The sequence below is a fragment of the Drosophila biarmipes genome, chromosome 2L, assembly GCF_025231255.1.
Source record: "Drosophila biarmipes strain raj3 chromosome 2L, RU_DBia_V1.1, whole genome shotgun sequence".
Classification (NCBI taxonomy): domain Eukaryota; kingdom Metazoa; phylum Arthropoda; class Insecta; order Diptera; family Drosophilidae; genus Drosophila; species Drosophila biarmipes.
Window position 1 is genome coordinate 17,203,445 of NC_066612.1, and position 23,523 is coordinate 17,226,967.

The 23,523-nt window shown below is 42.9% G+C and overlaps 1 protein-coding gene across 2 annotated transcripts; it reads right to left on the bottom strand.

Annotated features, from left to right (window-relative positions):
- Window positions 1-120: 120 nt before the first annotated feature.
- LOC108034070 (insulin gene enhancer protein isl-1) lies at window positions 121-22,671 on the bottom strand. Of its 2 annotated transcripts, XM_017108827.3 has the most exons (9): window positions 22,063-22,671; window positions 6,508-6,697; window positions 5,395-5,525; window positions 5,099-5,287; window positions 3,099-3,219; window positions 2,566-2,728; window positions 2,288-2,503; window positions 1,627-1,855; window positions 121-1,563 (listed from the first exon to the last, which is right to left on the bottom strand). In XM_017108827.3, exons 1-9 carry the CDS (start codon window positions 22,199-22,201, stop codon window positions 1,331-1,333), a joined length of 1,611 nt encoding a protein of 536 aa, XP_016964316.1. In that variant the 5' UTR covers window positions 22,202-22,671; the 3' UTR covers window positions 121-1,330. The 2 variants fall into 2 exon arrangements, with proteins under 2 accessions (XP_016964316.1, XP_016964318.1); XM_017108829.3 differs by lacking the exons at window positions 5,099-5,287; window positions 5,395-5,525; window positions 6,508-6,697; window positions 22,063-22,671 and adding an exon at window positions 4,121-4,239.
- Between the last annotated feature and the right edge of the window lie 852 nt (window positions 22,672-23,523).

Here is a 23,523-nt window from a genome sequence, read left to right on the forward strand (position 1 = left end):
ATGTTTATAATAAATAATTTATGAGTTTTTTGTTTTAAAATTACATTGCGTTCAAAAGATTAACCATTTACCAACTTAAGATCATTTTCCATTTAAAAAATAAAACACTCCTTATTTTAATGTTATTTTGCGTGTTGTTTTTTTGTGGTTTTATTTTCGTTTGTAATTTCATTTAAACATTTTCTATAGTTACTAAAATTACTTATGCACTGTTTATAATTAATATTAGTTAAATATTATTGAAAATACATTAGTTGTTTTACGAAACAGCTTATAAACATCCTTGGTACATTTCGCATTCTCTTTCTTGCCATCCCGCTGCCGGATTTGTTGTCTCCCCCATTTTACAATGCATTTCGGAAATGTTTAAAACTAACAAATAAGTCTAGATTTAGTTACAGTTTTCGTTTCTCACTTACATAAAGTTCCCGACTTCTTCACTTGCATTTATTTATGTATAATAATTTTGTGTTTCTTTTGCCATACAATTTACGAACTTAGACGTAGATGCTTTTGTTGTTGCTAATTCGATTTACAAGTTTGCCAAGTGCGTCTTTATAGTTTATCGCTACCCCTCGGATTTACTTTCCCATATAATACACACGAGTCAACTTCTCATTTTGTTTTTGAATGCTTTCGATCGCTTCTTTGCATTTTGAATGAAAATATATTGGTTTATTATGTATATATAAAAGTTATTTACAAATTTATGTTTAATGAAATTCCCTACTTGATGCGAAGTAACTATTTTCCTTTTGTTATAATTTTTTGTTTTCGTGTCAAAAATTATTGTAAAAACTTTTCAAGTGTGTGAGCATTTTTGTTTAGCTTACTTTAATTTCATCTTTTTGCGTGTTTACTTTTTTGAACTCAACAACAAAGTGTATGTTACATAACGAAATGTGCAACTGAGCCGGAGAGCCAGAGCCAGATTATCCCCAAAATGCCAACGGCCTACAGACTATTTTTTGGCACCGAATCAAACAGAATAAAATTAAATTTACAGAATACAAATGAGTAGAATATAAAGAACACGGGCAAAAACAATTGCACGACCCCAAATACAGTCGAACTTCGCTAACTGTATGAAATTTGTGTTTAAACAAATGTTGTAACTAATACATTTCAGGACTTTGACTAAACTTCTTCAAATAAAATATTTACATTTTTAAATATTCTTGATTTTTTATTCTTGATCTCCTTAGTGAAAATAAACTTTTTTATTTTGCAAAACTAATTTTTTTCTATGACATTTTTTCAAGTTAGTGAAGTTCGACTGCAGCTCCATCCGACCCAGCTTCCTGCCAGGCCCATGCTCTCCTCTTGCATTTTAGAGAACCGCATGCGAGGCGGGGGAAGCGGAGCCGGTTACCTTCTGGAGCATCTGCATGAGCTGCTCGGTGGCCGACTGATTGGCCACCACTCCCACGCCCAAGCCCAAAACACCTGCACCACCGCCCACGGCACCACCACCCCCTGCTCCAACACCCGATGGCGGCGAGGAGATCGATGTGCCCGCCGAGGCCGATGAGGAGGACGACGGTGTCAGCGCCAGTTTGGATTCTGGGAGCAACAAAAGAAGCTGGATTAGATTCGGTTCGATTGTCTACGGACTGCCCTGCATACTGTCATCGCTCTCCAGGTAGGTCACGTAGGAGTCGGTGCTGTCCGGATGGTGGTGCGAGGTGATCCCGGAGTCCAGGCTGCTGCCACCGGGCTGCTGGTTCGGCTGCTGGTTCTGGTGATTGTGCGGTCCGCCGGGAGGCGGTGGATGCTGGTGCGGAGGTCCCTGGCCCGGGTGCGAGTGCGGGTGCGGCGGCAGGATGGGCATCCCGTTCAGGTCGTAGCCGTGCATCTGCGGGGGAGGAGAACGAAGTTTAAAATACATTCATTAAAGATGGCCAAAAGCCCATTTAGTTGATTTATGGATAATTTGAAATCTGGCATTGTTTTTAAGCCCTAACCAGTTAATAAAACTGCGACAGAACTACAACATATTCAAAGTCATCTTGGTGATAACAGCTCAACAACTCATTTATTATCCATTCATCATCGCCTCAGACATTCATTGATATGTACATATATTTTTCGACATATTTTCAGTAATTTTATTCCTCATTAATAACGAATCGTAACCAGTTATGTATTGTATAAATATTGGAATCTATAATATGCAAACTGGTTAATAGTTAGGACTCGCCTATAAACAAACAAAACCCGCTGCTCATTATGATTTAAAATGGTTTACTCTTTTATTCTACAGACCATATATCATGGGGATTCTTACCTGATTGACCAGCTGCTGAAATGCGGGCGTGTGGGTGTTGATCGCTCCATTGCTGTCGAGATCGGCGTGAAGGGCGAAGTCGCTTAAGGCTTTCCACGGCGGTTGATATGTCTGCACATCCAGACCCTGAAGATTCAGAGGAGAGTCATGTCGAACCGGGGAGCTGGCGATCATGGGGATGCCCTGCATGGCGCCATAGCCCAGCTTGCGACCCTCCTGAAATGATAGTTCGGAATTAGATATTTAAAGCCATAATGGAATGTCGGGGGTGCTGTTACCTTCTCCTGCTGCATTTGCAGCTTCATCTGAATGGTCTTCTTCTTGTCCTTGCAGCGCTTGTTTTGGAACCACACGCGGATTACTCGCGGGGAGAGACTCGTCATCTCCACCAACTGCTCCTTCATGAGCGCATCAGGTCGCGGATTAGCATTGTAGCAGGTTCTAAAATAGATAAAATCATGTTTTTATTTATGTCTAAACATATGTTGAAGATTGAAAATCTACAAAAGTTACAACACAATTGATATAATAAAAACTTTTTAAATATTCTAAAACTTATTATAATATATAATTTTGTTTTATGCGGTTAGCTCAGTTTATGTATGTAAAAAATATAATAGTTTAATTAGGATTAGTTACGATCAACAGATGAATGAGCTTATATGAGTTTGGATTTTTTGTGTTATAATAATCATCTTAAAAATTACAAACTTCATTGAATAATTTAATTCCTGGCCCACTAATTTATATTAAATATTTTTAATTGATTACAATATCTTAATTTCAGTATCTTAAAGTACAGGTAACTCACCTGAGCGTATGCAGCTGTTTCTCATTGAGCACGGTCCGAACTCGCGTTGGCTTGCCATCCGAGGGCCCCGAGGGTCGCTTCTCCCTAATACTTTTGTGTGAGCCTGATTCGCTGCCAGAATCTGCATGGAGATACAGAGATACGTAGATGTTCAATCAATTTGTTCGCTATTTTTGGCAGTGAAAGAAACACTTTGAAGTGCCGTTGGGCAGATTGTTCGATTGCTCTCGGTTTTCTCGTTTCTATTTTATTTCTGTTTGCCTACAATTGCACCCAAAATATCGCCAAATGCGCGGAGGTCGGAATTCGGAGATCAAAGACGCACGCGTTTCCCTATTGGCATCGATCTCTGGTAATTAAGTCGTGTTTCACAACCCCCGAAACACGGCGTTATCTAGTACAGATCGTACAGATCTATCGCTGATTTCTATCGAGGCGGTGTGGTTCTTTTGAAGGAATTTTCTCTCATTCAACTCTTATCGAGGGCTGCAAATTGGCAAAAACTATTACCGAAATTGGGTCAATGTTCTGTTTCTGGTTTTAAAATATGCGGTAAGACAATCAATGATTCAAATGAATATGTTCAAAAACATGTTTCATAATGAGGCTGCCAATTTTTGGCGAATCTGCCGCAGAAATTAACATTTCTCGCAGTGCCCAACTTCAAAGAGGGGCGACCGCTGCGGTTTGGCAAACACTCGACCAGACTGCATGCCGTTTTCGAGTTGAGCACAAACAAAGAGCCCGGCAAGTGGAACTATGAATGGTGCGCTGTGCTATCCGGCTGGCTGATTGATCATACGACCCGTCGATCCGCCGACCCATCGATCCGTCGATCGAAGTCAGTCAAACAAAAGTCCGATTCCCAAGAAGTTGCTTGTCAGTGTTTGCCCGCTTGAACGCATCGCTGCAATGCGGAGTTTTTGTTTGCCCTGTCAGCTAGTTTTTCGTATTTCTTATTTGGAGCCCTTTGCAAAATGATACGGCGGTGGAGGGGCCACAGGTGGGGGGCGGTTGGTTACCGCCACACACGTTTGGCATCCATCGTTTGACATCGCCGCCCCGTGTTGATAAGATGCCTTTCGCCTGCGACTCCAGCTCCGTTCGCTCGTCTCTCCGTTCTGGTTAAACAATGAGATTATGTTGACGATATGGTTTGACAATTGTCGTACATTGTTTGACGTTTGCCGATTCCTATTGACTCTGCTATATCGCTTACAAAGATGTAACGCTGTTTTTCTAAGAACAAAACACGAGCACAGCGCTTTTGTTCGATGCCGAACTGTGTGCTCACTTGCTGGCCGGGCCGTACCCCAGTTGCATCTCCATTCCCGTTTCCATTCACAGAACCAGACCAATTTGGGCTAATTAGGATTGGCAATCTTTTCGGTGGAAGGCGAGCGGAGCAGGCGGCCAGACTCGAATGGGTTGACTTTTCGCCCTGGGGGAATTCAAATGGTCGATGGTGGAAAGAAACTGTCTCGGGACTTTGTGAGCTCCATAAAAAGTGGCACAGCATGGCCCTGTTGGAGAATGAGAGCCCGGATAGGAAACAGCTTTTTTCCTTTATTTATGCTTGAATTGGATCTTGTACCTAGAATATTCTCCCCATAATTGGGACTCCTTTCTTTCTAATTTCTCTTCAAAAAAGTGATAAGAAGTTCGTTATCGCTGATTCACCAAACTTGTGACTCAAATTCCTCTCAGGAACTGAATGTATTGGGTTACTTTCTGATACAACAACGCTGATGAATAAGCTATGGAAGATGGCTAAGTATATGGCACAAAACAAGGAAGCTAACGAGAAAATATTTAGTTACACTGTCAACTGAAAGGGCAAACAATGGGAATACTTTCGGGCACGAGGAGCATCCCCACATTGAAGAGCCCCAGATGAAGGGTTGTTATAGTGAGCAAACAAATCCGAGACCTCTGCGAGCTATGCCCCAAAAGCCACCACCTCTCGAGGGCCAAAATCAAGGGCCAAGAGCGACACTCACCTGACATTGAACCCAATTCGCTGGAATGGTTGTTGTTGCTAAGGTTGGTGTTGTTGTTGTTACTACTGCTAATATTGTTGTTGCTCTCCACCGACGAAGAGGTGAGGCTGCTCTGCGACGATTTCTCCAGCACATCGTGATCCTCCTTGCAGTACAGAGCCCCGGCATCGCGTAACGCGAATTCATCACCTAAAATTCCAGGTAAACATTCGGTTATTTGCTGGGCAAACACGGGGGAGGGGGAATTGGGTACTGGATACTGGACTGGGTATTAAATAAATAAATAATAAACTCACCTGGCAGCAATTGTCGCGCACACGCAGAGCACCGAAAACACTCGATGTGAAAGATTTTCGTTTTGGCCCGCATCACAAAGTCATTTTTGCTGAAGGAGTTGCCGCATTTATCACATTTTGTACCAAATAACCTGGAACAAAAATAAGTTAAATATTTAAAAATTATATTATATACTTTTTTTACTCTCTAAATATTTAACTTTACTTTAATTATTTTTACTTAGCCAACAATGTAATCAATAAATGGAAATCATTATATATTTTTATTGGACAAAATGAGATGGCCAAAATCCAATAAAGATCCCATGATTAGTGCTTGTAAACAGCCTTGAACGAGTTCACCGACGGGAGAATTTCAGAACTTCCGAGGGGGTGTTCGGCGGGCTTGTTTATGGCTATAAAATAAAATTCTTTTGTCAGTGCCGACATCGATGACTGCGGCGAGTGTTCATCAATCATCTGAGCGCGCAGTGAGTGTGCGGAGGCTGTGTGTGCGGTGTGTGCTTGTGGAAAAGTGTTAATTTATAGCTTTGCACGTGTTAATCAATTATTCAAAGATTTGCATGGCAAATAGTTGCGACTTCGGTCGCCGGTCGCCAGTTGCCGGCTTTACGATGGCAAAACAAAAAAGACCCGAGCCCGGCATTTTATTGCACGTCATACATTTAGCGATGATGAAACCCCATCCGCCGCTGGGATCCGCGGCTACTGGACCAGCTGTTGATTAGAACATACTATCTGAGTATCTGAGTATCTGGGCATTCGAGTATTCGAGTATTTGCCTTTTTGTGTTGGCATCGGCGGGCTAATTGGCTGGGCCAACAAGCCGGGCCAACAACGAGGCCTAAACTAAACGTTTGCCGGACGCTACAATTGGAAGTGGAAAGGCCAAGCGCATGACATGGAGTGTGTGCCCGGGGCTGAGCAAACAGCTTTCAAATCGGCTGGGCTGAGTGGAAATTAGATAATGTCTCGCAGCTGCGGGGTTTCCTCGGCCCCAGCATATTCTAGTTTCGATAGGTTTTTCCGGACCCAAGAGTACACAAATTGAGACGTGGAGCCGGAGAAGTGAAGCATTTACGAGCTCTATCCCATATTGCCACCCAAACTCACCTAACATAATCACGCTTGCAGTAGGTCTTGCCGTCGCGCACAAAACACGTACAGCTTTCGTCCAGGAACTGCCTGCACTCCTGGCACTTCAGACACGCCGCATGCCACTCGAGGTCGGGGGCGACGCGCAAGATATACTGATCGTGGATCTGGCCTCCACAGCCGACGCAGTGAGATAGTCGTTGTTTTTCTGGAAGAAACATGATACAATTTATATTAGTATTTTAATTTATTATTTATTTACAGCAATGCCACATTATTTTTAAAAAAGGAATATGTCACTGGCTTGTATATGGACTAACTAAAAATAATTTCTTGAAAAGTCTAGACAACCAAATAAGATAGTATTCCCTCTGTTTAAATGTTATAACAAGATTAAAATCATCTATAGATCAAGTCAAAACATCAGGCTTCGATGGCTTCTTTTAAACCAAACGGCCATTAAGTTGATCTTAGGGTATGTGTCATAGGGCCAAAACAGTTTCAAATATATTTTCCAGAAATATTGTATATGCACTTAAGCCCCAAACAATGTTATTTTTGTAATTTAATTTTAATAATTATATAATAATTCAAATGCTTAAAACTTCTTTTAGTGGTAGTAAGACATATTTTTCCGACCGAGAACAGTAAAATCTTGAATAGATATGTTATAAAATACAACAAATGTAGTATCATATTTTCTAATATAAAATGTTTTACACTTGTTTCTTAAATGCCTAAGTATTTTACGGACAACTAAATTTTGGTAGCTATCTTTTAATCCTTTATACCTAAGGAAACTAGATGTTTTCTTGTTATTTAATTGTCCCTAAAACTAAAAGCAACCTTGCAATGGTTACCAAATTAATTTGTATTTGCCGACGGCCAAAGCGAGAGCCAGCCGCCAACTTGTTTCCCCAACAACTTTTGCACCTCGTTTTAATTTTAGCCTGACTCTGCACTTTCTATCTTTTGGCAGAAACTTAAATTCATTTTGCCAATTATGCCTTCGGAAAAGTAAACAAATAGCAAGTGAGACACCAAAGACGGCGCTAATTAACAAACTGTTATCAAATAATCCGAGTTTTCCCTGTTTACCCAAGTGCCGCACTCTTCGGAGTCGTGGACTGCGAAGCCAAAACTTTTGCTGCCAAAAAGTTTTTCCCTTTACGGATGGGTCTTCGGCGTTTTTCTGGGGGGAAAGCATTTGAAAAATTCATAAATCCTGGCCAAGCCGAGTGAAACGCAGCAGCCATTTTCAAGTATTTAAGTTGAACCATTTTCCTCCACTTCGTCTCGTGCTTTATTGCTTCTTTTCCCATTTTTTTTGCCAAACTTTGGCTGGCAGAGGAATGGGGAGAAAAAATCAATGCAATCATTGCCACATTATGTACTTGCCACACCCTTCCCGCCCCACTTTCCGGCTATGTGCTGCTGTAATCCTTGGCAGGGAAGCAGCAAAAAAAAGAACGAAAACTTTTTCCGGCTGCTGTTGAAAAATTAAGAAAAACTTTGACGCGCGTTTAGCACGTTTTAAATGTTTTGTTGCCCCACACTCACACACACATTCGGAAAACAGAAAAAAAATCGCAAACACACACATTCGTGCACAGATAAAATCTGTATCTGTTGCCTTGCTTGTATCTTTGTATCTTTAAACGTGGCCGCGTATCTGAGTATTTCTCTTTTTTTGGGGAGTGGTTAGGGGCACAAGAGGGGGCGGTTGGGCATCTGAGGGGGCGGGGCTGGGGCCCAGGGTGTGTATATATATCTGGCGTATCTTTCGCACTCGCTGTAGCTACACATGAATTATTTATAAAGGCGGAGCAGACAAGTTGCTGCTGGCGCTGTTGTTCTTGCTGTTGCTGTTCCCTCTGTATATTCTTCTCCTTATTTTTCCGCCAATTTTTGTAGGTTTATATTTTTTCTTCTCTACCCTCTAGCAAGGCAATGAGATTTTGACAAGCAGCTTGCCGGATAAAAATTAAATCTTTATTTAAGTAATTAGCTCATATATTTTAAAATATATATTTAATTTTAGACAAAATTAAATTGAACATAACAAAAATGTAGTGAAAGATGCTAAATAGTTTAAAAATTATTTATCTTTTAATGTTTATTAATAAATGAATGAATGTTTATTACAAATGAAACATAAGTAACAGATCTTTTAATAGTGTTTGTATAATAATATAAATATCTTTGTTAAATATTTAAAATGTTTTACTGTCCCAACTCCCATTAAATATTTTTTTGAAAACATATTCTTAGGGTATTTCTTGAGTTGTTTCGAGTTCCTCAGAGGACAAACCATCGTTCTTGGCTTGAATTTGTTGCTCTTCAAGCTCCAAGTACATGGGATTCGGATTCGCATTCGTATTCGGATTCAGACGGGCGGACAACTGACAGCCGGACGGACTGGGGGGCTGACAAACGGACGGACAGCCGGCATTTACTTCCATGTTTCAGCCTCCAATTGCTGCGATACTTTTTCTTCTCCTTTCCCCCGGCTTGGGGCATGTGCGCCTCTTTCTTGTTTTCATTGTATATCTTTGCCTTCAAAATGCTACTATATAATGCTACCCTATATGGACATGTGAGTGCGCGTGTTTTGGGGAGCCACCATTTTTGCCATCTTTTTTGGCAGCTTCTTTTGTTGTGCGTTCCCTGGGCCAGTATTCTTTGCTCCTTTCGGGTGTTGTATGGGTTTCAGTGTGATTTTGAGATCTATGTGTGTGCTGCTCCTGTATTTTTGGGCGGAGAGACAGGGATTGGAGCTGCTGTGGCTGTTGCTTTAATGATCCTGCGCAGTTCGTTTTCATTTTTCTTTTGGCACCCACGGCCACGCACACACACAGATACGCGCACTCACACAGCCGCAGCCATTATGGCTGTAATGGGAATTTAAGCGCAACTCCTGCGCCTGTGTGCTGCCTTCCGTTCGGGGGGTTTTTCCGCTTTTGTGGCGTATCTTTTGCATGTTATGTTGCCATTTTGTTGGCTCCCCACCACCCACTCGAGGTCCACCCACCCCCTTTTTCCTGGGGGTTGACGCGTCGCGGTTCTTTCATTCCTTTTTTCTCTTTGGGATTTTTCACTGCGGCACACATTGGACCAAAATGCAATTTTGTCTCGTGTTGTCGTCTATGAATTTTTCGACTGTGTCGGCGGTTTCGCTCGGTGAGTGAAATGTGGGGTGCTGGGGGTTTGGGCGGGGCACTGGGGGGCACGGGGGGTTAATGCGTGGTAAAGGGGCTGTGGCACATGCGGCAACTGCGGCTTTTTCACTTTTAACGAGGAAAACGCTTCGCAAGCTGCGTGTTTGCCATTTTTGCCTGTCACTTCTGTTTCTTCCTCATTCATTCACTTTTTGCCTGTTTTTCCCAAACCCACTGTATATCTTTTCCATTTAAATAACGAAACATTTTCCCTGACTCTATGTCAGCACTACACTTGATCTTGGTGGCATGCTCACGTTTTTATGCTGAAAGGTGTTCAAGTTTTTAATGGCCGCACCTTTTTGGCCATTGCTCTTGACCTCCGCAACCTTTTTGTGAGTTGCACATGATGTAATTGCGAGTGATTGGAAAAACCGTGTTTTTTCCTTTGTCGAGGGGGTTCTGTGGGAATCTGGACAGTTGGTTTCTAACTGGGTTCCTTGGGATTGGCTTGACTTGAATTTTTTCTCAAATATAAATAGATTTTCAAGAGCAGGAAAAACAATTAAGAAGTATTTAAAGCTAAGTGCAAATACAGAACTTTTAATCAATATTATACATAATAAATCGTACATAGCAAGCCATTCACCACTCCCCATTTTTGTATACTTTAAACTCATGGTAAAAGCATCGTAAGCAATTAAAAGCATCTTTATCTTAAGTACACAAGAAAGTTTCGTGTCTTTGATTGATAGAAGTGCCTGCCTTTGATTTGGACTTGATCTATTGATCTCTGGGAAATTGATGGCTAAGCAATAAACATATCAAGGAATTCGTGCCAAGAAACGCCCACCGAGAAGTGAATTAAAGATAGTCCCTCAGTCTCTCTCTCGCTCCCTCCTTGCTACCCATCTCTTTCGCTGGCCCTTATCAATGTCGGCAATCTTTCAAAGGCCCCAGAAGAGGGGGGCTGAAAATGAGGGAACAAGTAAAATTGCAGTCAAATCAACTCGGGCTACTTCACAGATACAGATACAACAGCACGCACGCTCACAGGTACAGATACATTGCAATGGCTGCCCAGCATCTTCGTTTCCCCTCTTTTATTTCCTCCTTTAAAGGTTTTTTTCTTGCTTTCGAACTGTTGCTGTTGCTCGACAAGGGGCAACATGCAAAATGCAAAGCATCGATAAGATACGTTTTGGCCAGGCTCGCCACTCTTGGCCACAAACGCAAATGAGGGGCAAAAAATTATGGAAGCTCCGCCGGATATGGGCGCGATTTCAAAAGCCACTACTGTTTGTGTCTTTGCCCAGGGGCGGGGGTTCGGCAGGGGCGAGGGGGCCAGGGCACCCTTTGATTTATGGCATATTTGTTATAAGGTAAATACAAAGCGCAGTCACACAGCGAGTAACGCTTTTCAGCGGGACAGCAAGTGCCGCTTCTTTTTTTCGGACTTAACTAGGAATTTCACATGATCATAAACGATGGTGGGAGTGCACCGAGAGAAATCAACCTAAAGTTGCCATTTGTTTTAAGTTTCCATACAAAATACATATATCATCATCGGGTTATTGGTTTTTTATAATTCTTTATATTGCCCAATTAAACCAAACCTGTTGGAGAGTATTTAAAAGATTTGAAACCTATTTCTTTCTTAAAAACCTAGTTTTTAGTGCCAAACTGAGGGGGCAAGCAGCTTGTGACTTCTTGGAAAACTTGTCATTTTTCCTGGAAGCTGTTGTGGGTTTGGGATTCCTTTACGAGCTGAAGTCGAGGTTCATTCATTTCTCGCTGGTTTTATACTTCGTGTTACCTGTGGAACGATTTAAAAAATTAATGATGACAGGCGGCGAGGACGAACTTCGGAACACGTGCCCCTCTGGATGTTCCTGTGTTTTCCCTTTTTTCCTCCTCTGGCTGGACAATTGGAATTCACATTTTGACAGACTCATCAATTTTGTAGATACGAAAGCGAGAGCAGGACAGGGATTGGAACTGGGATGGGGCAAGGGGCGAGGAGAGGGGCTTTTGGCCACTGATTAGGCCATGTTTTGTTGGCCAGGCTATTGTCTTTCGAGCGTGGGCTGGACAATCCCTGGTTTCCCCCTCAGCCCCTCGACTTCAAAGGAAGTTTTGCGGTCTGTGATTTGTTTGTCCCCGAGACTTTGATACCTTCAATTGTGTCTGCAGTTTTGGGAATTTTGCATCCTGGCTCTGACTTAAGTTGGCTTAATTAAGTGCAGCTGTGCAGTTGCTTTGACAATGGACAACATTATCTTAATTCAGCCGGTGGCCAAGAGTTCGTCGGGCTAAAAAGGTCGAATCTCGATCGATATTTTGTGTGTACTCTGTCTTTCTCACTCTGTCTGGGTATGAATTTGCCTAATTAATTACACAAAACGCAAAACACAATCCAAAGGGGGTTAATAGAAGCTGGGACTTGAGTTTGGCTGGGATGAGGTCAGAAATGAGGGAGGAAATTAAGATTGCTGTAGATGGATAGCTTTACGAAGCAATTAGAATTAGAACTAGGAACACAACTGGCTTCAATAATTCACAAGGCACGATTATCGCATGAAGCAGAAGATGCTTGTGGTGTAAGTTGACTGCTTTAGACAATGACAGAAATATTTTATAACTATGCCTTTATGTTTTGAACTTTAAGATACTCAAATGAATCATAATACTTTAAGAACATGTATTTTACTTATAAGTTATGCGATTTTTTATGTGGAAATATCATTCTTCAACTCTTTCCCAATAGATGTATTTTCGTATGAACTTGTGATATGACTTTCACAGTCTTTCTTTATTTCCAAAATACTCACTATCAACCTCCTTTCGTGTCACGCTGCCATCCCCAGTAAGGGTATGTGTAACCCTCCAAGCGCAGCCAATAACTGATCAATGCAAACTGACTCTTCTGCTCAAATATGCATATAAAAAAGAATCAACAACGCGGAGAAGAAGCGGTCCGGAGACCGAACAACCAAAAGAAGCCGCCGCCAGGCAATCACTTTGAAGTGTTTGATTTTCGAATTGGCCGTCGCAGTTAACTGAATACGTCTGTTGTGGCTGTTTCGGTCTTTGTTGGTGCTGGTGCTGGTGCTGGTGGTGCTGCTGCCGCCGCTGATGATGCCGCTATTGGCGGTGGTGTTGGCTGTCGTTTTATTGAAGCCAAATTTGAATACTCGACAAGGGGAGATGCCATCGGCCGGCTGCTGAAGGCGCGACATCAAAGAGTGCCTGGACTCAAAATGGACATGGGCCTGCAACAATTTATGCCACATCCCCACTCCGGCGAGCGGGACAGCCCGATGTTGCTGCCGTGCCTGTGGATGTTGCTGTTGCCGTTGCTGTTGCTGTTGGTGTTGCTGCTGCTGCTGTGTGCTGTTGCATGTTGCAAGCCGGCCGAAGAACGGAAATGACCTTTTTTGTGTGTCGGCGGCTGAAAACAAAATGCCGATGTGCCCGAGAATCGAGACTTGAATCTTGGTTCTTTCTATGCACTCAAAGAAAGAAGGACACGTAGAAAAAAACATTTCTCATGAGACTTGAATCGTGGTTCTCCCAATACACTCATTATACTAAAAAAAAATATTTTCAAATTTCGTAAACCATTTACAGCCCATCCATATGGTTACAATTTTACAAATCATTGTGCAAACTTCAATATTTTTCGGAAACATTCAGTTCTGTCATAAAAAAGCATTATAGTAGTTATTGCAAAATTTACAAAAATACGTTTTTTGCTATATAATCCAGTAATTTCTTTAATATTAAAACTAATTAAGGGTTTTTAAACCCTAGCAAGTACCATATTTTACCCATACTTTTTGTATAGTGCTTAGTAGTAATAGTTATCAAAAACGTAACTTTTTCATAAAATATTCTGTAATCCAGCACACTTTTTTTAAAGTGCATCCTCATCCCGGTTTCCCATCCCCTCGCCCCTCTTCTGCTGCATGTCGCCGACAGATGACAAGAACCGATAGTGTCTTTTTCTCGTTTGAGCCTCGGCTGCAGCCAGAACCGCAGCGTCCGGGGCTTCTCTTTGGGCCCGGTTAAGTGATGATCATGATGGGTTATTAGGCAGGTTGCGTTGACAACGCATTTGTCTTTCGATGGGGACGCCGACGCAGGATTCTCGGCCAGCGATAAGCGGGCGACATTTATTTATGGTGTTTTAACACAAGGCGCCCCCCTCAGAAAACAAAGTAAAGTGAAAAATAAAAAGCCACCGCACCTCGGTCAGAGGAGAAAGCCAGGCCCAGCCGTCATTTCAAAGTGTCAAATTAATGTCAGTAATGAACAAAAAAATCTCCTCAAAAATCCGACATTGATTTGACTGCAATTAAAGAGAGCCGCACACAAAGGAAAATCAGTGGATAAAAACCACTTGAGGAAAAACTGCGTTTTGAATGCAGTTTAGCCTTTTTTGGACGAAACGGGTTTGTGGTAACAAATTGTTTAATTCATTTGATTGTTGATTTTCCTAGTGACCATTTTAGTTTTTTCCGCCAGCTGCGGTTTTGCATTTTTTGCGCATAATTTTGCTTGCATTTTATTTACATTCCCATTTTGATTTGCATGTCCATATTTTGCCATTTTAATTTGTCTAATTTTTTATGGCCTTTGGTTTATCATAAATTGCTTTCGGCTTTTGGCTAATTAGAATGTGTGCGATTTGACCACATTTTTGCATTGGCCGTGTTGTTTTGGCCCGCTTTGTAGCTGCCTTTGGTCGTTGTCTCCTCTCGGCTGTTCTTGTGTAAATATTTGACCTGATGCGTGTGAACTTTAACAGTTTTTATGCTTTATTTGTCGCAAATATTGCGCAAACATGACAACACCAAAGGTGGACCTCTGTCCCCCGTTCCCCGACTCTTTTGCCGCACTCCCAACTCCTTGCCCGGACATTCTGGTCTGTTTGCCTTTTGGCCAAGTTCTCAGTGCTTTTTTGGTTGTTACTGCGCATGCGTGCACCTTTTGCCCTCGAACACTGTCGCTGGTTGTACTTGTTCCTGTAGTTGTTGGAGGTGTTGTTCTGGCACTGGTTCTTGTTCCAGATCCACCTATTTATTTTTGCACATTGCCGCAATCGACATGAATAAAGCCGCAGCCTGCTATTAATTTCGTTATGGGGCAAGATATTCCCTCCCTTTTTACTATGAATAAGTGATAAGCAAACAAAAATTTTTGGTATTCCTGACCAAGATTCAAGCTGTTCTGTGGTAAATAAATATTTAAAATCTTAACTGTATTGCGCTTAGTAAATCCAGCATTTGAGAATGCAGAGAAGTGCCAAAGGCTTATGTGACTTTATGGCTATGCCCTTTGGAAATTCCTGCGAGGAACTCCTACATTTGAGGTGTGTCCACGTCGGAATCGAAGCCAAGGCCTGCACATATATCTAGCTGGATGCAGCAAGACCGTTATAAAAACTTAAGACCTCATTAAAGACGCCGCCTGCTTTATGGCACTCGAAGATCGAGTTGCCCATTTAACGCGTTGCCCGAATGCCCCAGCCCCGTTCCCCTCCAAATTGCCGGGGTCCTGTTGCCATAGAGTATTAAAGGCCCGGCCGATTACGCACACGCAACTCCAGAAAAACCAAAAATAAAAAAAAGAAAATAAGAGGGAAGTATCCAAGACCGCCGACCGCCAAAGGCTTTGGGCCCGTGTTCATGCAAATTTTTAACTTCATTTCGGCTTCGTTTTGTTAATTAATTTATATTATTTTATTTGGGTGTCGTATACGCAGACACACACAGCCTGCATCTCTCGGCTGCCCAGTTTCTCAGTTTCTCAGTTCCTCAGCTTGTGTCTCTGTGTTCCAGTTGGAGAGCCTCGAACGACAAATTTATATTTAATGAGCTTCATAAAATTTGAATTTCAAAGGAGCCTTGCACCGCAGCGGCATGTTTCGATACGAGAGACCAGAGCCGAGAGGCCGGGGACCACAGACCTGAGGACCAGAGATCAACTCGGACTGCAATCAGTGCGATTGCAGGTCCGCATGGAGGATTGGGAGGATGCCGATTCTGAATCCGATTCCGATTCCTGCCGACCTGGCTGCGTTCCAATAAATTGCTCGCTTTTATGGCATTTTAAGTAGGCTGCTTTATGGCCCTTGGTCCACACTCCCCGACTATCCCGGGCTAGTTGCGAATCGGGTTTGGGCTCTCGATCTCCATCTCCATCTGGCAGACCGCGTGATTCACTTGCTGATCTGTGTGGTCGGCCAGGGAAGATGTATTACCCGTGGTCTACCCACTTTTAGGCGGCGACAAAACGCTCGCCGCCAATTTCCTCATAAATTAAAGAGAAATACAAATAAAGGCGGGCAGTCATTGAGAGATCTGCAAACTCATCGACTTGTTTGGGCGGTTTTCAGCGCGGTTGGTAGGCAACAATTCAATTTGACATAATGAGCTACATTTTGTTTACAACGGCGTCGAATGGGTGCCACTTTGCCAGTTGGACTTGTGTAGTGGGAGGAATTAAGATATGATTGGTGTGCTAACATCTACTGGACTCTTTAAAAATCAATAAAAATGTCTTGTTACCATAAAAGTGAAGGAACTTCCAAGTTAAAGTTCCAAAAGTTAAAACAATTTAAATTTAAGGCCATAAGCCCTTTTTGAAAATCAAGTTTAATACAACTTTCGAGGCCTAATTATTGTTCTGTGAATCTGGCACTAAATTCCTCATCAAATTTACTAAGGTTGGTATTATATGTGATTTGTGATGTGTGAAAATGTTTTTTAATACTTTCATATTAATTTTTTAGATGCTATTAACTATTTTTCTCCAAAGTATGTGAGTTAACAGGTTACAGCCGAAGACTTCTTCCCACTCGGCGGCAGATTTTGATGTGATCCAATTCGGGAAGTGTTATGATTTCCTCCGCTTGGGCCAGCCGAGAAGCCAACGGTGTCTTGGCCGTAAAATAGAGGCAGCGACTTGTTCGGCCTGTTTGCGAGCCTCTTCCCGCTCCCCCGACCCCCGGCAACTTTGTCTCCCTCTGTCTGGCCGTGTGGCAACATTTCAATTTGACATAATGAGCCGCAAGCCCGGGTTGCAGGTAGACTCGTCCGAGATGGCTTAGTGGACCGACACAACCATATACCACTAGCCATCATCCAGCGGGATAAGGTGAGCCGTCAAAATATTGTCAGGTAACTAACGGTAATTGCGGCTGCGGCTACCGTCTGGCGACGTGTCTGCCTCGAGTCCCGATCCCTAATAACTATATATATGAAAATATATAATAACCGAAGCGCTGAATGAGTCGCCCCGTGGCGCGACATTCGAAATTGGTCTCGCCTTCCGAGACCGGGGTCTTGGGATTCGTAAGTCTGGACCTCGGCGGGCGGTCCAACCTGTTGAAGCGGCCACTTGACATGGAGTGGAGTGGCCCTAAATGGGCAAACAAGATGGATCTGGTGAACCCCCGAAATGTAATGGGATATGGCCACTACTACTGCTGCTCTTCGGTTCTGATCTCGATTCCTTTTTGGATGGATTATGCAATCCGCTCAAGTGGCGTCTGGGACTCTGACGCCAGCGGCAAGTGATTGAAGTCCTCAGTTTAGAACTCACATAAAAGTTTGTTTTCCTAGACAGCCTCCACTTGTGGCCGCGCTCTGTTTTTTAGGGGTCTTACCTAAGGCTCTTTTTATTGTCTTTCATGCTTAATTAGTCGTTAAAACAAGGGTTATAAAAGTGACACTCATAAAGGCAGCGGCTTACCCACTCTAGGCATGGGCCAGAATAAAGCTTTAAAAACGACGCCATTAAAGTGGCCACCGCATTGCATGCAACACGCCAAAATGCCACACGGGGGATATATCCCGGCTGCACCTGAGCCGCCGCCTCGCACCCAGGAATACATACACGTACGGATGGCAGCGGGTATATATCCCTATTATATATGTATTCGGCCAGGTGTCATGTGGCGCAGCGGGTGCTCCGCCGAAAATCCCAGCGGGAAATGCAAAACGCTCGCCACTCTTAATGAGCGCCTGGAGAGAGGCACGGGTTCTGCCCCACACTCGACTTTCCCGGGCTCCTCCTGACTTTCCAATCCTCACGCGATAAACGGGCGTGGCTCGTCAGTTGTTCTTTTATTTTCTGTTTGGTTAACTCCCAACTAATTTTGGCCTGCACATTTATCAGTTCCCCGCTTCCCTGGCTTCTCCCTCCTGGGTTATCGCGGCGATTTCCCCAGTTGAAATTTAATATTTTTTCTCCGGCCGGGCAAACAGTAGCCGCCTCTTACCTTGACAAGCTGCTGACACCTTGAGTGAACTTTAAAAAAAAATGTGAGAGAAAAAAAAACAACATGAACAATTTAAAAGAAATTTTAATTGCACTTTAATATGCCCAATTCCATGGGGCGAGGGGCTTTAAGAATATCTTGAAATGCATTAATTAGGTTAGAGAGCTTCGCCGCAGTCAGTGGGCTTTAAAAAAGTGGGCGGTTAAAAACAACACGAAATGGATGATTTTGCATTAAACAGAGAGCACTTTAATCAGGTCGAGGCTTTTGATATCACATCGATACTTGGATCTTGGAGCCTCCATTTTCCTTAAGGTGTTCGTAAAAATTAAAGTTTAAGGTCTTGCATTTTTGGGTCAATCGATAAATTATTGCTTAAGGTGGAGTTTAATGCAAAAATTAAACAGTTTATTGCAAACCGGCTTTCCCATGATTATCACCCTTCCCTCATGATCATCCAAGACTCTTTCTTGGCTAATCAGCTAATCAGACCTCCAATAAAGCTGTTTTTGTTAGGCTCATCTGCGAACGGAAATTCCAGGCATAATTCCCTAATTTCTCAACCCAGCGAGCTGTTAATTAATGCAAAAAAAGCGAAACTCCAAACTGAATTGAGGGTATACCTGGTCGGAGTCTGGGAGTTATTCTGATATCTGCCAACTGTGCTCTAGACCAAGCCGAGGCACACACACACCAATTTCAAATGGTGCTGGGCACAAGGGCGGAGGACGGGGCTCTGGAGGTGACACAAGGCGCAGGCGCACAGCTGTCTTGGGTCCGAAATCTCAGGTACGGCCAAAACTCCGGCCATAACATAACATATTGATCTAGTGCCGGGGACCGAAGTGCAAAATCAGATAAGCTTTGGGATTTACGTTTGTGTCTGCTCTGCCTTTGGGTCTTTGGGTTCAGCCCGGGAATTTATGGATTGCGCCTAAATAACTTTATCACACCCCGAGCAGCAGCAGGGACTCCGAAATAAAACTCACCGGAAACGGGAAGGCGAGCGAAAAAAATGTCAGCCTGGGATAGCAGGAATTTGGATAGGAACTCGTAAAATATAGATAACGTCTGTCTGCCATGGGCTAACTAATGGGAGTTGCCTCCTCTGACGTCACCATGGTCAATATGTTTTTGAAAGAGATTTTGTATTTTTTTGAAGCGCAAAATTGTATGATAACAATACATATAAAATATAAGTCCAAAGCTATGACGACCCAAACAAATATTCAATCAATTTTTAGCCTTAACCCACAGAAACTACCGCAGCTTAGTGCCAGGCTATTAAAATACTACCCAAAACCAATACCAAATTCCATAAAAATTCGATCGGAGCACGTTTAGAATGGTCATATAATTAATTTTATGGCACCCCAAACCGAATCTCGTTACGTATACGAAACCTCTTTTCCTTTCACTGACGTTTCGGCAACTCTATAAATAACAAGAGATCTGTGATCTATGGCCAGCTAAGCAGCCCCATCTGAAAGCTCGGTTCCATTCTCTCCGGCGCTCGCCGACAACTTAACCTTATATGGCCGGCGATTGACACTTTACAAATTATTTCAAAAATTATTTCAGCTTTTTTGTGCATTGGCTAAACATTTGCCCAGCCAATTTTTCACAATTAACTTTCGAAAGGTTTTTGTATACGTCGAAAATACAAATTAGCATACGATGAGTTGGGCTGACGAGCAATTTAAATGGAATTAATATAAATTAGATTAGGGAACATGTACAAGGCAAAATGCGCGCCTCCCCCCACCGTTTTCATTCAAATTTTCAGCTAATTGGTAAACTATAAAAATAAAAATCGTTTGGTTTTTATGGCCGCAAATAATTGTCAATTGTTTATGGTCTTCAACATAAAGTTGTACAATTTTATGGCCGCCGCGAACATGAAAAATCGAAACTAGTTCAACGCCCCGATGTATGCAACGATTTGCGGCCTAATTTTCCATAGAGCGTGGAGAGTAAACAACACTTCGGATGGCGATTTCTTTTTGTTTCTACTATATTTAATTAATTTAACGACTACTTGAGAAGTTAGCAGCGACATGTTGACTGGAGGCCTGGGTCTATGACATGGAAAACTCATTAATATGTTTGCAGCGCTCAAAAAATCAACAAACAAACAAAACTCGCCTCGGTACCGAGTGAGCTAACAAAAGAGAGAGGAGCTGGCGGATACTAGACGGGAAAACGAAAATTACAAAAATTGTTTTCATTTCAAATATCAACTTGAAACTACGAAAACCCTAACTTAAAGTTTTGTCAGCCAACACACACACAGGAACTAGGCACACAGAAACTTTTCACAAAGTTTTCAAATTAAAATGTTCGGCCATTAAATATTTAGCAACGTTTTACGGCCGGCAACTAATTTGAATTTAAATTACAATTACAAAATTCAAATGCAATTTAAGTGTTGTACATTCGGATGGAAATGCCTGTACTGCACTATTCCTGCCTCATTTATAATTCAATTTTCCCCGAACCATTGTGTTTGTGCTTATGATTATGATTTTTCGTGTTTTCCTCTTTTTGCCCGTTTTTTGTTTGGCTTTTTTGTGTTCTGCGGTCGTTCGTTTGGTTAGACAACTGTCAGCCAAAACATTTGTCACAATTTAGCATACGAAATACAATTTGAATAAAATATATTCATCCTTCTGTCACACTCAGAAAGCATTTTTTAATGACACTCTTGGTTTATGAATTAATAACATGCATTTTTGGTTAACAAACTTTTGTCTAGTTAAAAATGTGTCGCATTATCGCATGGGATACATTTTTGATCACTCTCAGCCAGCTTTTTCGTGCAATTGCCTGGCCGCGCGCTTAATTGCCCAACATTAAAATGTCATTCAACCGTTAATTGGCTTTTATATTATATGTAAAGTGTGCTTAAAATAAAAGAAGGCTATAATTTTGAAGTTGTTGCAAACAATAACAGAAAATGACAGGTCGAGATTGGGTCTAAGCCCATTACAAAAGCAGCAGCGACTGTTACTCAAAAAGATCTGGACGTTAAGATATAACCGCAGAAAGTCTTTCAATATATACAATTTATCGCCCAATTTGACACCAGAATTGCACACTCAAAATTATTTATGGGTTAATTTTTCTTATTATTATTTTTCCGCTTTTAATTGCTTGTATTGCAGTCCACCTTTCCTGTGTCTCAGTTTTGGGTTTATTCTTTAGCCTTGTCCACATGACATCCGTTGGCAAAATAAAAAGACCTCAAGGCTAGAAAGAGTTCAATGCGTGCCTAACCTTTTTAATTGCTTTCGTATAAAAATGACTAACCTTCATTACAGATAAACCTGACCAACAGTTCAAGATTTTTCAGCTCGGGACCTCTGCTTCCAAGCCTTGATCTCTGATATCTGGTATCTCTGGGTTTTCAGAGTGACCCAAACAAGTTTACAACTATAGTCTCGAGGCAGGCATTTGCTAACACGCCTTTTACCTATTTTATGTGCTTTTTATGTCGAAAAGCGGGCTTTCTTTGTTTATCTTTCATATTTACGCATCGAGAAAGTTACAGCTCAGTGACTACCCTCGGCTTCACTCTTTTTTAATGACAATTTAATTTGGCAATTTTAATTCGGGGACTACGGCAATAGCCATAAATAAGTCATTAACTGCATTAAACAGCTTTATTAGCGGTAAATGATTCGACACTCACGCTTGATCCATGTAATGATGTTCAGTAGGTTTGTCACGGGGTTTGGAATAAAAGTGCGGACTGTGGAAACTTTGTTCTGCTTTATGGTGATCCAAAAACACCCTTCTAAATATTAAAAACCTATTAACATCTTTCGTAAATCAGAACAGTTATGCTCGGGAAAAGGTAATCATAATTAGCTAGGAGAATACAATAAAGGTACAAGGGTGAACTAAATACAGCCAACTATTAAGAACACACAAAGGTATTTAGACTAAACAATCGTATCTGAAGGATACAACAGACCCATCTCCCAACTACAGATATGCATCCCTTTGTTTATTCCGAAGAATGTCCCTGCTAAATGATCGTGCTATCTCGAGAATCAAATATCTTCCCCTGCAAGGACTAAGCCCCGTTCGACATCGGAAAGTAAGCCCCTGGCCCTCGGTACTCACTTATCACATCGTGTCCGTGACAATCCAAATCCAGGTGATGGTTCATCACCAGCGATGGCTGTAATCCAGTTTGATTGTGGTTGTGATTGTGCAACGGTAGCTGGTGAGCCAAATGGCCACCGATCTCTGCCATTACCATATATTTGGCTGACAGGACACTCGGCGAAGCACACTCGAGATATTTGTGGGTTGGGGATCTTGAGGGCGAGCGCTTTTGGGTGCCAGACTCAGGAGGATTCCGGCATTGAGCAGGGCTGTGTATTTTTGTAAGGCACTTGTACGGTGTTATTTATTCCATGAAGTTTTGCTCGAATTACTCAATTATGACCGCGGCACAGAGCACTGGGTGGATTCGCTGAATTTACGGATTATTACGCACGCGATCCTGGCCTATCCTGGGTGCGCACTCGCGTTTCCTTCGAAAGGGATTTCGAGGGATCGGGGCTTAAGAGTCTCGCATCCGGAAAGGCGACGGCAACGGCAACGGCAACGAGGCGATGGATGAGGCTCGCGAAACGACGGCTATGTGGCAGCGATAGCGATAGCGATGACGACAACCGACCAACGACGATGTCTGGCGCACAAACATGCTCACTGCACGGAGACTGCTGAACGACTAAACCGGTCGTCGAGCTCCGTGCCGTACCGTTCGCCTCGGCCAGCCGCCACTCACCCCGAAAAGTATCTTGCAGATACTCCCGTTGGCCAGAGCAGCGCGACTAGCTGTGCCGCCGAGAGGCTATGGTCGGGCATGGTGTGCAGCTGCAACCGGTTCCGAGGCTTTTGTTTTTCGGATATCGCAGCCGACTGCCGCCTGTGTATCTGGGGAGTTGGGCTCAGTTCGAAACAGGAACAGGTGTTTTTGTCGCACTCGCTCTCCGGGCATTGGTTTGGGTGCTCCGTCCCGGTCCCACGCTATCCGCATCTCTTTCTGTGCGCCTCGGCGGGCCTTTTCTAAATGGCGGCGAAGCGGGCCAATCGGTTGGGCGGAGTGCGCATGACTCCCGCTGCGGAGATCCACAATCCACAAATGGAGGCAGTCAGTAGGTGGACCCACATCCTTGCCGGCCCTTTGTTTTGCCAATTTCGCCTTTGGTTTTCGAAGTTTGTACTACAAAATGGTTGCACTTGTAAGCAAGCGCACCTCTCGTTCGCCCCCGCTCGCCACCACCGGAATTGTTGTAATGCGCTTGTCGAACTTTTCGGCTGCAACCCCTTCCTCTTGGCCCGAAAAGCCTCAAAACCCAAACCCCCTGGCCACCGCCCACCCTCCTGTCCCACCTGCCCGTCTTGACTTGGTTCCTGCGGTCTGAAGGCGTCTCGTTTTTGGGGTGTGCTGCAACATCATAATAATTATTGATCTTTTGATTTTGTCTTCCGGTTTTTCGGGGAGCGCATCTCTGTGGCTCCTTCAAGGCCCTGTTGCAATTTTAATGACGCCCCCCACACGGCAGTTTATCG

What these genes read in the sequence shown, in the direction of transcription:
- LOC108034070 (XM_017108827.3), bottom strand. Translation starts at nt 22,201, where the DNA reads ATGGTAATGGCAGAGATCGGTGGCCATTTGGCTCACCAGCTACCGTTG. An exon ending in TGCAAGCGTGATTATGTTAG is followed by an intron (nt 5,526 to 6,507) that starts GTGAGTTTGGGT and finishes TTTTTGTTCCAG; the next exon opens with GTTATTTGGTACAAAATGTG. An exon ending in CGAATTGGGTTCAATGTCAG is followed by an intron (nt 3,220 to 5,098) that starts GTGAGTGTCGCT and finishes ATCTCCATGCAG; the next exon opens with ATTCTGGCAGCGAATCAGGC.